The following is a 12,460-nucleotide window of genomic DNA, read 5'->3' on the forward strand; positions in this document are numbered from 1 at the left end:
TTATAACATGGTATTTAAACTTGTCCTGTTTATTACTCTTGATCCATCATTATATTTACATTTCTGTGCGCACATACTCACTCGCACACACATACACACCAGAGGATTAGACACACGTGTGACAGATACACGTCAGTGTAGTTGTATAGAAGTTTCTATGGGTCACACAAGGTTCTTGTTCCTAAATGCTCACTCCCTGTGTCGCTCTCGGTCCTGGTACCGGCAGGTTCGGGAGGCAGATGGACCGGTTCATCCTCCTCCTCCTCCTCATGAGAGAAGGCTGTGGAATAAAAGGCGACACATACCTGTCGCACCTGTCGCCTTATTGGATCGGAACCTGTTCGTTTTAACGGATAATGCTGCGTTCGTCGATGGAGCCTGGTTCGTTGTTTGATCCAAAATAAACTTTTAATCTTCTTTAAACCGTACTTGGATCAAAGGATTTCTCCATCAACGACTCGCTTACAAAACAAAACATAAACAATATTAGTTCGTTAATCCCTGACGTCACAGGCTCGCGCGGTAGGCTCGGCGACCCTCTCGTGGCCCCGCCCACGTGTGAGTTTACCTGCTGTTCACCTGAGGCTGAGAGACACACGAGAGACAGACGAGAGCCGCGACATGGGAGGTAAGACGGTTTTACTCAGACAGACATTTGTCCCTTTCTGTGTTCAGAGTGCGTTTGGACGTCTGAGAGACGTGAGGACGATCATTGCATCCGTTTCCCGGCTTTTCTCGAAATGTTTTCTTTAATTTGCATTATAATTTAAATGTACAACTATTTTTTGTATAAACAACATGAACATGGATAACCTTTTGTCACATTTTCAAAACCTCCCAACCTTTGACACTTTAAAACATTTTTCTGTAGAAAACAAAAGAATACAAACGATTTTTAATGATTGTTTTTCGACAGAAAAAATGGACTTTAGAATATTATCATCTTAAACTGGCATTGAATAAAATAATATTTCAATTGAAAATTAAAATACTTAAAAAACAAAAACAATATTGGAATAGAGAATGAAAGTTGATAGAAAATGAAGCAGCTAAAAGACAAAAAGAATTAAATTAATAAACCGCTTTTTATTTTTCATTAGAGTGAGGTTTTCTACTTTATTTCCATTTTCTGGCCAATTTCTTTTGTTTAATATCTTTTTTCATTCATTCATTTTTTCAGTGTCAAATCAGACATCTTAAAAGAATGACTTTCCATTTACAACATTTTATAAATTTCAACTATTTAAAGGTGATTTTTATTTTTAGCAGGAAGACAAACTAGAAATCTTATTAAGCAACTTAAATAACGCTCTTATAATATCTTCTGTGTATTTTAAGTCTTTTCTCTGATGGTTATTTCACGTTTCTCTTTATGAAAGTTAAACTCAGAAACCATATCTTCTACTTTTCACATTCACATTGTCACATTTTTTAAAATATATTTTTGTCAAGTTTTATGAAAAGAAAACAAGCCTTCTGGGGAGAAACATCAACACAAAGTTTCACTTTGTACTTACGAGTCTGTCTTTGGATCATTTTTAAAGTGAAACCTTTTGAGTTTCTATTGAGATAGATAAATACTCCACGTGCACGTTGTGAAACCACATTTAAATAAAACTCCAGGGACAGAAGCTGATTTCCATAAAAACATCCTCTGCTTGCCTCAGGGATTTGCACCAGCGAGAAGATGGCCGGAGCGTTCGCCTACCAGAGTTCAGAGATCGACTGGTGCGAGGACAACTACAAGTACTCGGAACACGTGGTCGAGTACTTCAACACGGTCAGTACGATCCTCTGATTTATCTCCACTGAGGACTGTCTACATTTGATCCTCGTGATTTTAACTTCATGTTTGTTTGTCAATCAGATGAGCAGCTTCACGTTCTTCATCATATCTCCCATCATGCTCTACCTGCTGCACCCGTACGCCAGAGAGAGGAACCTGGCGGTGCACCTGGTCTGGATCATGATGATGTTTGTAGGTCAGTGTTTTTCTCTTGTGTCACTAATATAAATGGAATCTCTTCAATCTTCCACATAAACTGATAAATATAAGTTGATTTACTTGGTTTTTGTATCTGAGATAAGATGTTCTTTTGTTTGACATGGTATTTACTGTACATGTGATACTTGGATAAATAATGTACAGTAAATATATATATAATAGAATTTAAATATTTATTTTACAGGTTGTATAATCATAGTAAACAATATGGTTAGCAGTGGTAGCACAGTTAGCTCGGTGTTAGCACAATTTGTTAGCATCTTTATCTGTGCAAAAATGTAGCACATTAAGCACAATATTAGATTAGTAAACAGATAACGTCTGCTTTTACTCCGTACATATTGATCTCATGTTAAAGTGGTAAAATATGTGATCACCTGGATTAACCCTCAGAATTAGGCAGATTTTAGGCTAAAGGTTATGTGCTTTTATGTACTGTGTGAGGTTCATGAGAGTGTTTTAGTTATTGTATAGTAATGTTTGATCCCTTCTTTACTTTGGATCAAAACACAAGGGTTCAACTTTTTTTTTGTCATATTTTTAGTTTGATATTCTTATTACAATAATTGCATTTTCTAAATTAAATATTAATTACGTGCAGCATTTTAATTTCAATATCAAAATGTTTGTATCATAGTATTTATATTGAACTTAAAAGGCTAGGAATATTTTCAAAATTATTTTTATATATATATATATATATATATATATATATATATTTCTAAATCCAATAATTGTAATGAGAATATCAAACTCTATATGTAAAGAAAATATACAAATGATTTAATCAATTTTTTTTTTTTAAAGCAATGCCTTTATTGAAATGTTTTTATAAGCATTTAATAACTTTTCTTCTAATTATTGAATTCAATCATTTCTATGTTGACAGGATGAATCGGTTTTTATTGACTATCTTTATTTAATAAATTGTAATTGAAAAGGTTGAATTATCTTTTATATTTATATATAAATTATAATTTTTTTAATTCTAAAAATTCGATCAAGTAGCGAATTAATTATACATATATTATACATATTTAATTTAGAAATGTTGTTATCATTTTCAATGAGAATGAGAAAGTCAAACTGTATGTCTAAAAAAGAACAATTTTGAAAAAAATATATTATTATTATTATTTATTAAAATTCAACCTTTCAATATAGAGTTGAGGTAACAGTTAAACCAACCTCTGTCTGTTTAACTTTCTGAATCTCTTGAGCCTAACCTGGTGGTCTTCGTGTTCCAGGACTTTTCTCCGCGTACTTCCACATGACCCTGAGCTTCGTCGGCCAGATGCTGGACGAGCTGTCCATCTTGTGGGTGCTGGCCTTAGGATACGCCACCTGGTTCCCCCGCAGACACTTCCCAGCGTTCATCAAAGACAGGTGAGCGGATGGATTTGTTGTTTTGCATCAGAATAAACAAATGCCAGCAGGTGCTCGCTCTGGCGTGAGTGTATGAAAGGTTATTATTCTTCCAATTAAACACTGCCTGAAACCCAACACTGGTACTGAAGCCAGTCCAACAGCTCCGACTGGACGCCATCCATTGTTGCCTCACCTGGAGGACGACAAAGACAGTTGCTCCTCCCTGACTTTTAATATTTAACCGCCATGGTCGGGAGGAGAACGATGCAAAACTTGGATGAGTTACCGGAAAGAATTCCCACCTCCCTTGATTTTGACCTATCGTCTGATTTTTTGTGTCACAGGTCCATGTTCTCCAAACTGGTTCTGGCCCTCACCGTCATCAGCACTCTGTCATCGTTTGTCAAACCCACCGCTAATGCCTACGCTCTAAACTGCTTCGGACTCCACATGACGTACACGCTGATCGTGGAGATGAGAAGGTGACGACAAATCCATCGTCTATCTGGACACAATTGTTTACATTTGAGGTCCATCACGGTTCAACTTCTGCACTCAAATGTTTTAGATATGCATTTAAATATTTAAAAAAGTTACTTCTATAGTTCTATATTTAAATCCTTGTGTATGAATCAACTCACTGTATTGCTATCAAGATTGGCTCATCAAAGCACTGTGTGATTGGTCAAGGGACACTGGTATATAAAAAAAGTAAAAAATATTTTGCAAAAAAAAGACGTTACAGACGAGGGTGGGGAGGCAACTCCATCAGAGGAGCTGTAATATTTTGTAACATTCAAGACTGACACGAGACGAGACGGTCTGTATTTTCTAGAACCTAATTCAGTAACTGATGCACAGAATGATGAAGACCACAGCAAACGCCAAAACACAGACAATCCGTTCTCGTCGTTCTCCGTTAAACCCTGAACTGAGAACTAAACAGAACCATTATATAAACAAACATTCAGTGTATACGCTTATTGTGTGTTAGTTTTTGATGGGGATGACGACACAACAGGTTTTCATTCTCAATGTCTGTGACCTAAACGATCTCCTCCCCTTCAGTAACTCTTAGTCACCAACAGAACCTCTCGAGTTTTAGAATCTGGGCGTGAATCTGAACTTTGCTCCGAGTCCCGTCCCTTCTATTTAAACTGTAAGATTCCTGAAAAAAGGGTTGTGCTTTGAAATGGGGCCAAAGGTTCCTTATTGACATTAAACATTTGGTTCTAGTTTTCATATTCAAATGTTTGAGGCACAGAGAGTGAATATATCACAGAACATACAACAATATTGTAAAACAGCTTCTTTAAGAGACTAGAAAGTAATAGAAACGCAATCTTGCCCATATTTTTTTCATTTTTTTGTTTCCTGATTTACCATTTCTGGAATATCCTGTCATTCCTATCAACAACGATCAAGCCTGGACTGATGGAATGATGTACTGGTTCTGTGAGGCTTGGAGAAACACATACCTGGTTCTGTACTGGGAGTGTTCTCTGACCTTGAACATTCCCATTTTGGGAAGTTCAAGTTTCTACTATAAAGTAGTCTGTAGTTGAATCCAGTTTGTGGGGTCGAGTTTCTATGGGACTCTCTGCTTCATTCAAATGCTAATCAATGATTCCTATGGATCAGTGACATCAGAATATTGGTTTGTTGAATTTAACATTTAAAATGTTGATTTGATTCTTTTATTTTTCTGTTTGAATTTTTCTAAGCACTGATTTTTGTTAAATAAATACTATTATTTCTATGTTTTTACACATAATGTTTGATATGATATTCTTATGTTTTTCAAATTATTGATATGAGAAAATAACCCATTAATTTCGAAAATATTTGCAGCTTATTAAGTTTAATATTAAAATGGTGGCACTATTATTCCAACATATTTAAACTGAATTTAAAGCCTATACTTGAAAAAATATTGAATTTAGAATCATTTTTTTGGAATTATCAGAATTAGAATATCCAACTCTATGTGTAAAATATATATCATGTTTTTATTTAATATTCTTTTTTTCATTTTCTACTATTAATATTTAAATTATTTCCTTAAATTATGATTTTTTTTTAACATTTGAAAAGTTAAATTCAACCATCCATTATTCTGGTGGCACTGATTTACTTCCATGGATTCAATCTTCCATCAACTCATATGTTGGTTTGGATCCTGAGCTCAAGCTCTTCTTTGTCCCCTGAACGCATCTGTGGTAAATAGAAACCTTGACCCTCTCTTCCAGCTGCACTGACCAGAGGGCCCTACGTCTGGCCCGGCTGTCCATCGGTCTGTGGGTGTTGGCCATCTCCTGCTGGATCAGTGACCGCTTTGGCTGCAGCTTCTGGAAGAGACTGGACTTCTGCTACCTGCACGGTCTCTGGTGAGTCTCGGTTCTGATCCCTTCAAACGGCTACTGTTCGTCCCACTGATCCCATGTCCGTCCAGGCACATCCTGATCGTGGTGGCGGTGGCGTACGGCAGCACGCTGATCGCCTTCCTGGACGCCAACTACGAGATCCCCTACTCTGTGCCTGGACTTCACTTCTGGCCGTGCGATAGATGGGCCGTGGGAATTCCTCACATCGTCCTGAGGAGCCGAGACAGAAGCAGGAAATGGTGCTGATGGAACCATCACGATCACAGACTCTTCATGATGTCACTGACTTTACATCCATCCGTCAACTTTTATTTACCAGTCATTTTGTCGCCTCTCATGCTGGACTTACACTCTCTGCTCACGAGTGTGTGATATTGATGCAGAAACTGATTCCATTCAAAGCAAATGATCGAGACCATGTTCCTATTTTATTGATGTGTAAATAATTTGTTTTTTCAACTGTGTTGTCAACTGGATAAAATTGTGTTTTTATATTTGTCTTCCTAACTATCTTCTGTAGGTTTAAAGGTAGAGCAGCTGTTTGAACCTGATTTCTTTCACCAGAAATTCATATTTTTAGTTTATTTTGGTTCTAATAACTCAGCAAACTTTTATTGCATCAGTTTTATCGTCAGCATTAGACTCACGGACCAACCTTTAGATAAAAACATGAGCAATTAAGAGATTGTGTTTAACTCATATTTACTAGTTTAAGGTCTATTTTTTTTTAAATAAAATTGACTGAAATGAGTCACAGGGACATGTCAAGACTTACAGACTTCTGTCTGTAATATTTTCAAAATAAAACACATTTCAGACATTAATAATCAATAGATTATATAATCAATCAATTGTAACCGAAATATATATTCTTGCGCTGCCTCACATTTTCATCACTTTTATATTTAACGATTTTAGTGAAAAGATAATCGATAATTGAAATAATCAATAATTCAATATTATCTTTAACTATATGTTAGTGGTTACTCTCTGAATAATTTTTAGCAGCATGAATATCAGTTTATAATGAATTATAAGGTGCTATTAAATAATCATTATTACGTTCTTATTAGAATCTTGATGACTATAAAGAAGGGATTAAGTTATAAACACTGATTTATTTTTCCGTCATCTAAAGTGTATTTGACTTAGCTTTTTGTATAAATTGCTAAAACGTCTTTTAATTATCAAACTTTTTTTTATTTAAAGCAATTTATTGTCTAAAGTATAATTGGCTGTAATTTAAATTCCTTTCACTATTATTTTCAAAGTTCCAGCAGTGACCTCTGGTGGTTGCAGCCATGTTTGCTGTGAGTGTGTTCACATTAAACTTATTTTAATACAATTTGTGTCATATTTTGTTGATCATTTTATATCATGTTTTAAATCACGTTGAATTTTTTTTTTGCCATATTGTTGCTTTTTAAGTGTCAACTCTTAATCTTGTAATAATCAGCGATTGTAACGTTTGCTCAATAAAAAGAGGTGAAGAAAAAGAAGGAACTAAAACAGGCTTCATGCTCCCTCGTGTTCAGAGAAAACATTCACAGCACATTTATCTGAAAAGCTTCCCTTTCTGGAAATGTTTGCTCTTCCGAGGAATGCTGACCAAAGCAGCGCTGATAGGGAATATCTGCCATGGAACCAAATCTGTTTTGTAACTTCCGTGGAGATTAATTTTGCTTTCATCCCCGCAGGAGGCGTGAAGGTATTCGGAGGTTACTGACGGGTTAGGAGTCAATATTTGTCCTGTGGTTTCACCACAAGTGGCTAAAGATGTTTGACGATATAAACTTATGTACAGAAGTGAGTCAGTATTATCATGTTTGCTCTGTTATTATTTTACTATTTGGGCCTTTCCTTTTCCTCATATTGTGTTGGTGTTGGGTCTGGATTTTTGTGCAAAATACTTTCTTAAGGAGCAACTAATGTGAAAACCCAACTCTCCTGACTCACTGACATGTTTCAAACGTTGAAGTCTTTCTCTCGAAGATGCAGTAAGTCTTTCATCATGATGATGTTTTGAAGTTATTACTTTATTAAGTTCTCCTCCAATAGAAATCTCAGCGAACGAGAGGTTACGCGAGCAGAGTCCATTATGACGTAATAATGGCTTCACTCCTTCTCCAGCCAGCTGTAATCATGCCCTGCTTTGTTTATACAACAAGTCCCTTGGAGGTGGACGTTACCTGGATTGATGACGCGCGGTGACAAACTCCGGTAGCAGAGTGGGCGTGGTCATGGAAAAATAAGATTTTCTAATGTAAGAATTTAAATGAAAAGAGAGTTTTTGTACAAACAGACACATACTGATGAGTTAAGAGACACATTAGTTGCCCTTTAGTTATTATTTGAGTTATTTTGGTTATTAATTTCTCAAACGAAGACGTCATTGGTGACACTTGTCACTCAAACATGTCTGACCAGATTGGAAGCACCTGCCCACTGAGTGTGTATTTGCATCAAAATAATAATAAAATAAAAAACTTTTTTCATTTCAAATAAAAATCAGCGAGAAGAAAATATTTACTGCCTTAAAGAAAATCTTCACATCACACACATCATTCTGAGCAACACATACGTGACCCATAGTGATTGGATAGTGATATGTCAATCAAACACATTTGACACTTGACCTGCCCTTTTTTGTGCTCCGTGAAAAGGTTATAGTGACTTTTTCATGAGCTCCTCATGAGATCAGTGTTAAACTATAAAACATCTTAATGACAGGTTCCTAATCTATATATTATTGTCTTTTACATTCTATTCATTAGTTCTTATTTCGACTTAAAGCTATTTTATATCATATTAACAGGATTTGTCCATGTTTTTTTTATGATTTATATTTGAAATAAATATATTGTTTTTATTATATAAGTCTATATATTTTTGACTTTAAAAAATGGCTTTAAAAATGTATTTAATAAAATAAAAAGAACATTGAAAAAACAGTTTTGATCATGATTTATCCATTGTCTTTGATTATGTATACTTTAAATACAATATGAAAATAAACTACTATGACATATATCGAGGTTTCCTATCGTATAGAGGCAATTTTCAGTTTCTTTCTTTCTTTTCTTTTGATTGGATATTTAAGTTTAGGTTTATAAGAAAAGTCAAGTGACCACAAATAAAATAAACTAATTATTTTATAAAAGGACAAATTCATGTCTAAAGATTTGCTGAAAATCTCTTTACTAGTCATAAAAATATTTTTCATGCCTGGTAAAGAAAAATAAATTAATAAATGAGCAGAAATGGAATGAAAGTATATTTTTGTATTAACAAATATAATGTGGTCCCTTGGGAAACTCAAATAGAATAAAAAGTCATTGAACTATCATAAAAACTTGAACATTTTATGTTTTGAGTCACAGCAGTGGACAGAGTAATAACTCTCTGAGAACATCTCCTGCCTGGACCAGCGAAGGTTTCATGATCCGTGTCATAAATTCCCTCGTAAACCTCAACTGGTCCAGGAAGCTTCTCCAGTGTCAGAAGGACCCACCTCGCCAGAACTCTTGTTCCCACTCTTGTTTCCACTCCTGTCCCCACTCTTGTTCCCACTCTTGTTCCCACCCTCTCCTTCACAGATCAGCCTGTGTAGTCGATCACAGATCATGTCATGTGATCCGTTCAGATGTTCATGTGTGAGATGTTTGTGTGTTCAAGTCACTGAAGTTAAACTGAACCATATTTCTGCTCCGTGATGTACATCTTTGTTCAGCTCCTGCAGTAAATTTCCCTCCAGCTCTTCCTGAGCTCCAGAGATCAAAACCATCTGTTGAGCCGGAGTGAGTTCGGAGCACAAGATGTCTGGTTGTCACACTGCGGCAGTGAAACAAGCGTCCGGTCGCCCCAGGAACTGTGGTTCCTTCTCCCACCAGGGTCTCCAGAGACATTGAATCTTCAGCGGACGAACCTGGTCACGGAGCCTCACGTCGAGACTGGATTCTTAGACACAAGTTCAGTTGAGACGTGCAAATGTTCCTCTATGTTCCTGTATTTATCAAGTCACGGTAAAATGATGATGTATAAATGTTTCTGGGGGCAATTTAAGTTGTTACACCATTTCACAAAAATATGGTAACCCTTGTGTTATCTCTGGGTCAAGGTGACCCAAAGGCCCATAAAACAAATGTGCTTGTGGTATCCCCTGTGTTGTCTCTGGGTCAAGGTGAACGTCCCTGACTTCTATAAATACATATGTACAGTGGTGGAGGTCGTTCACCTTGACCCAGAGACAACACAAGGTATACCTCAAACACATTTTTTTCGAGTCACCTTGACCCTGAGATAACAAAAAAAGGGTTAAAATATATTCACATTACATTAAGACATACAGTGTACTTATTCAAATAATAACAAAAACAGTAATAACACAAATAAAAATAATTATGAATAAACAACAATAGAAATTCATAATTAAATTATAAAAAAAATAAAGGATATAAAATTTGCTAATAAAAAACAAAGTGTTTTTATCTTATATTTCAAAATGCAATGTATTTTAAATGTATAATAAAATAACTGCTTTAGCTTATTTAGCTAAATACTATTATTTCATACAATAATTACATTTCTTTGTTAAATAAATAGTAAATGAAATTTTTCTTTAGGATCTTTAAATCAAATTAAAACCTCAACCTCATATTATAATGTCCATAATGACCTTTTTTACTCAAACATGGACCATTGGTTAATATTTGGAAATAAATGCTTCTGCTCTAAAGTCTCTGTTGTGCCGTTGTCACATACAGCTTGTGCTTTTGTTTACAAATTAAGAGTCTCTTTTTATGTCGGTTTCTGAAAATATGGAAATAATAGGAATATGAAAAAAACAACAATGTAAAAATCTAACACTTGTTGTTCCATAATAGTTATAGAAAATATCTATTTTTAAGTTTTAAGTATTTCAATACTTCAATCCTTCTCTTGAAACTAAACTATATATTTTCACAATAAAAGTATAATTGTATGATATGAAAGCTGTGTGTGCAGGAGGTTTGTTTTATTTCTCATGCGAGCGTGAAAAGAAGGATTAAAAGGTTGACGTCTTCATTCAAGTTCTGGACAGCCTTACGGAGGGGTTTGATTGGCAGGAGGGGTCAGAAGGGAGGAGGTACCCCGAACCGAGAGAGGAGCGACCTTCTCGGCCGTGGCGGGGGCCGGATAATCTCACATCAAAGTCTGGCATCGAGACTCTGGAGCTGAGATCTTTTTTAGGGCAGTAAAAGAAAATCCGAGGATATATTTCCTTGTTTTTTTAGATGTCCGAAATTGAAACCAGAGAGTATTGAGGATTATTGGAGAGCTTTGCTCTTTCTTCTCGGTCATATAAGCAGCAACACTTGGTCTAGATATGGACTCGTTTCTTCTCATGTGTTAGTGGTTTTGTATTTGTGCTCTGGTTTGTTTCTATGGAGCTCCAACTCTCTCAGGGTGAGTGTCGGCTGAGCACCATGGCCTCAGATATAGAGATTGTTATCTCGCGGGAAGAAGCGTCTTTTTTTGCCAAAAAAATACTGGCTGTATAATAAAAACGGAACATTGAACACGTTAGTTTTTGGCTCCCTCCACTGTTACATTAGTGTAATTGCAATGCTATCAAAAATGTTCACTGTGGAAAACCTCAAAAAGTCATCTTAGTACTATGATGGAAATTTATGCAACTGCCAATCAACCGCCACCTTAATAAAGTCACATGATCACTTAAATATGAAAAAGAATGTTACGTTCAGCTGCTTCAAGAACTTTTAACGTTTTAAGAAAGGTTCCAATTTAAAAAGTAAATCAGCTACATTTGTCAAAGATTTAAAATAAAAAGCTTCTAAAAAGTACATATTTTTTCGTAGCTGTATTAGTAACCATTTTAACAACAAGTAAACACATCTAAATAATAAACATTTTTCTTCGCTGTATTTGTTACAATTACAATACAAAAGTAAATACATCTTAATTATAAAAATAATTGATCAGCTATATTTGTCAAAACTTGAAAATTAAGAAAAAGCTTCTAAATTATTCATATTTTTTCTTAGCAGAAATTGTAACAATTTAAAAACAAGTCAATAGATCTCGATAAAGAACATTTTATCAGCTATATTTGTAATAATAAATAATAATAATAATAATAATAAAAACACGAGTAAAAAAAAAAAACAAGTTCAAGAAAAGAAAATACATCTAAATAATCAACTTTTATTATTAGTTATTTTTGTATCAATTAAACAAAAAAGTGAATACATCTAAATATTAAAAATTTCTATCAGCTATATTTGTGAAAATTAAAAAATATATATATAAATAATATACTTTTCTATCAGCTCTATTTGAAAAAAATTAAAAAACATGTATCAATAATAAACTTTTCTATCAGCTATATTTGTAAAAATTTAAAAAAACATGTATAAATAATACACTTTTCTATCAGTTATATTGGAAAAAAATTAAAAACATGTATAAATAATAAACTTTTCTATCAGCTATATTTGTAAAAAATAAAAAAACATGTATAAATAATACACTTTTCTATCAGCTATATTTGAAACAATTTAAAAAACATGTATAAATAAAGTACTTTTCTATCAGCTATATTGGAAAAAAAATTAAAAACATGTATAAATAATACACTTTTTCTATCAGCTATATTTGAAATATTTTAACAAACATGTATAAATAATACACTTTTCTATCAGCT

General features: G+C 34.4%; 1 protein-coding gene across 1 annotated transcript; it reads left to right on the forward strand.

The window, feature by feature from the left end:
- Positions 1–1,670: 1,670 nt before the first annotated feature.
- acer1 (alkaline ceramidase 1) lies at positions 1,671–6,610 on the forward strand. The gene is made up of 6 exons (XM_087783044.1): positions 1,671–1,780; positions 1,868–1,982; positions 3,253–3,391; positions 3,718–3,855; positions 5,623–5,760; positions 5,826–6,610. Exons 1-6 carry the CDS (start codon positions 1,688–1,690, stop codon positions 6,001–6,003), a joined length of 801 nt encoding a protein of 266 aa, XP_087639170.1. The 5' UTR covers positions 1,671–1,687; the 3' UTR covers positions 6,004–6,610.
- Positions 6,611–12,460: the final 5,850 nt, after the last annotated feature.

This window comes from Callionymus lyra, chromosome 2, assembly GCF_982586985.1.
Source record: "Callionymus lyra chromosome 2, fCalLyr1.hap1.1, whole genome shotgun sequence".
Classification (NCBI taxonomy): domain Eukaryota; kingdom Metazoa; phylum Chordata; class Actinopteri; order Syngnathiformes; family Callionymidae; genus Callionymus; species Callionymus lyra.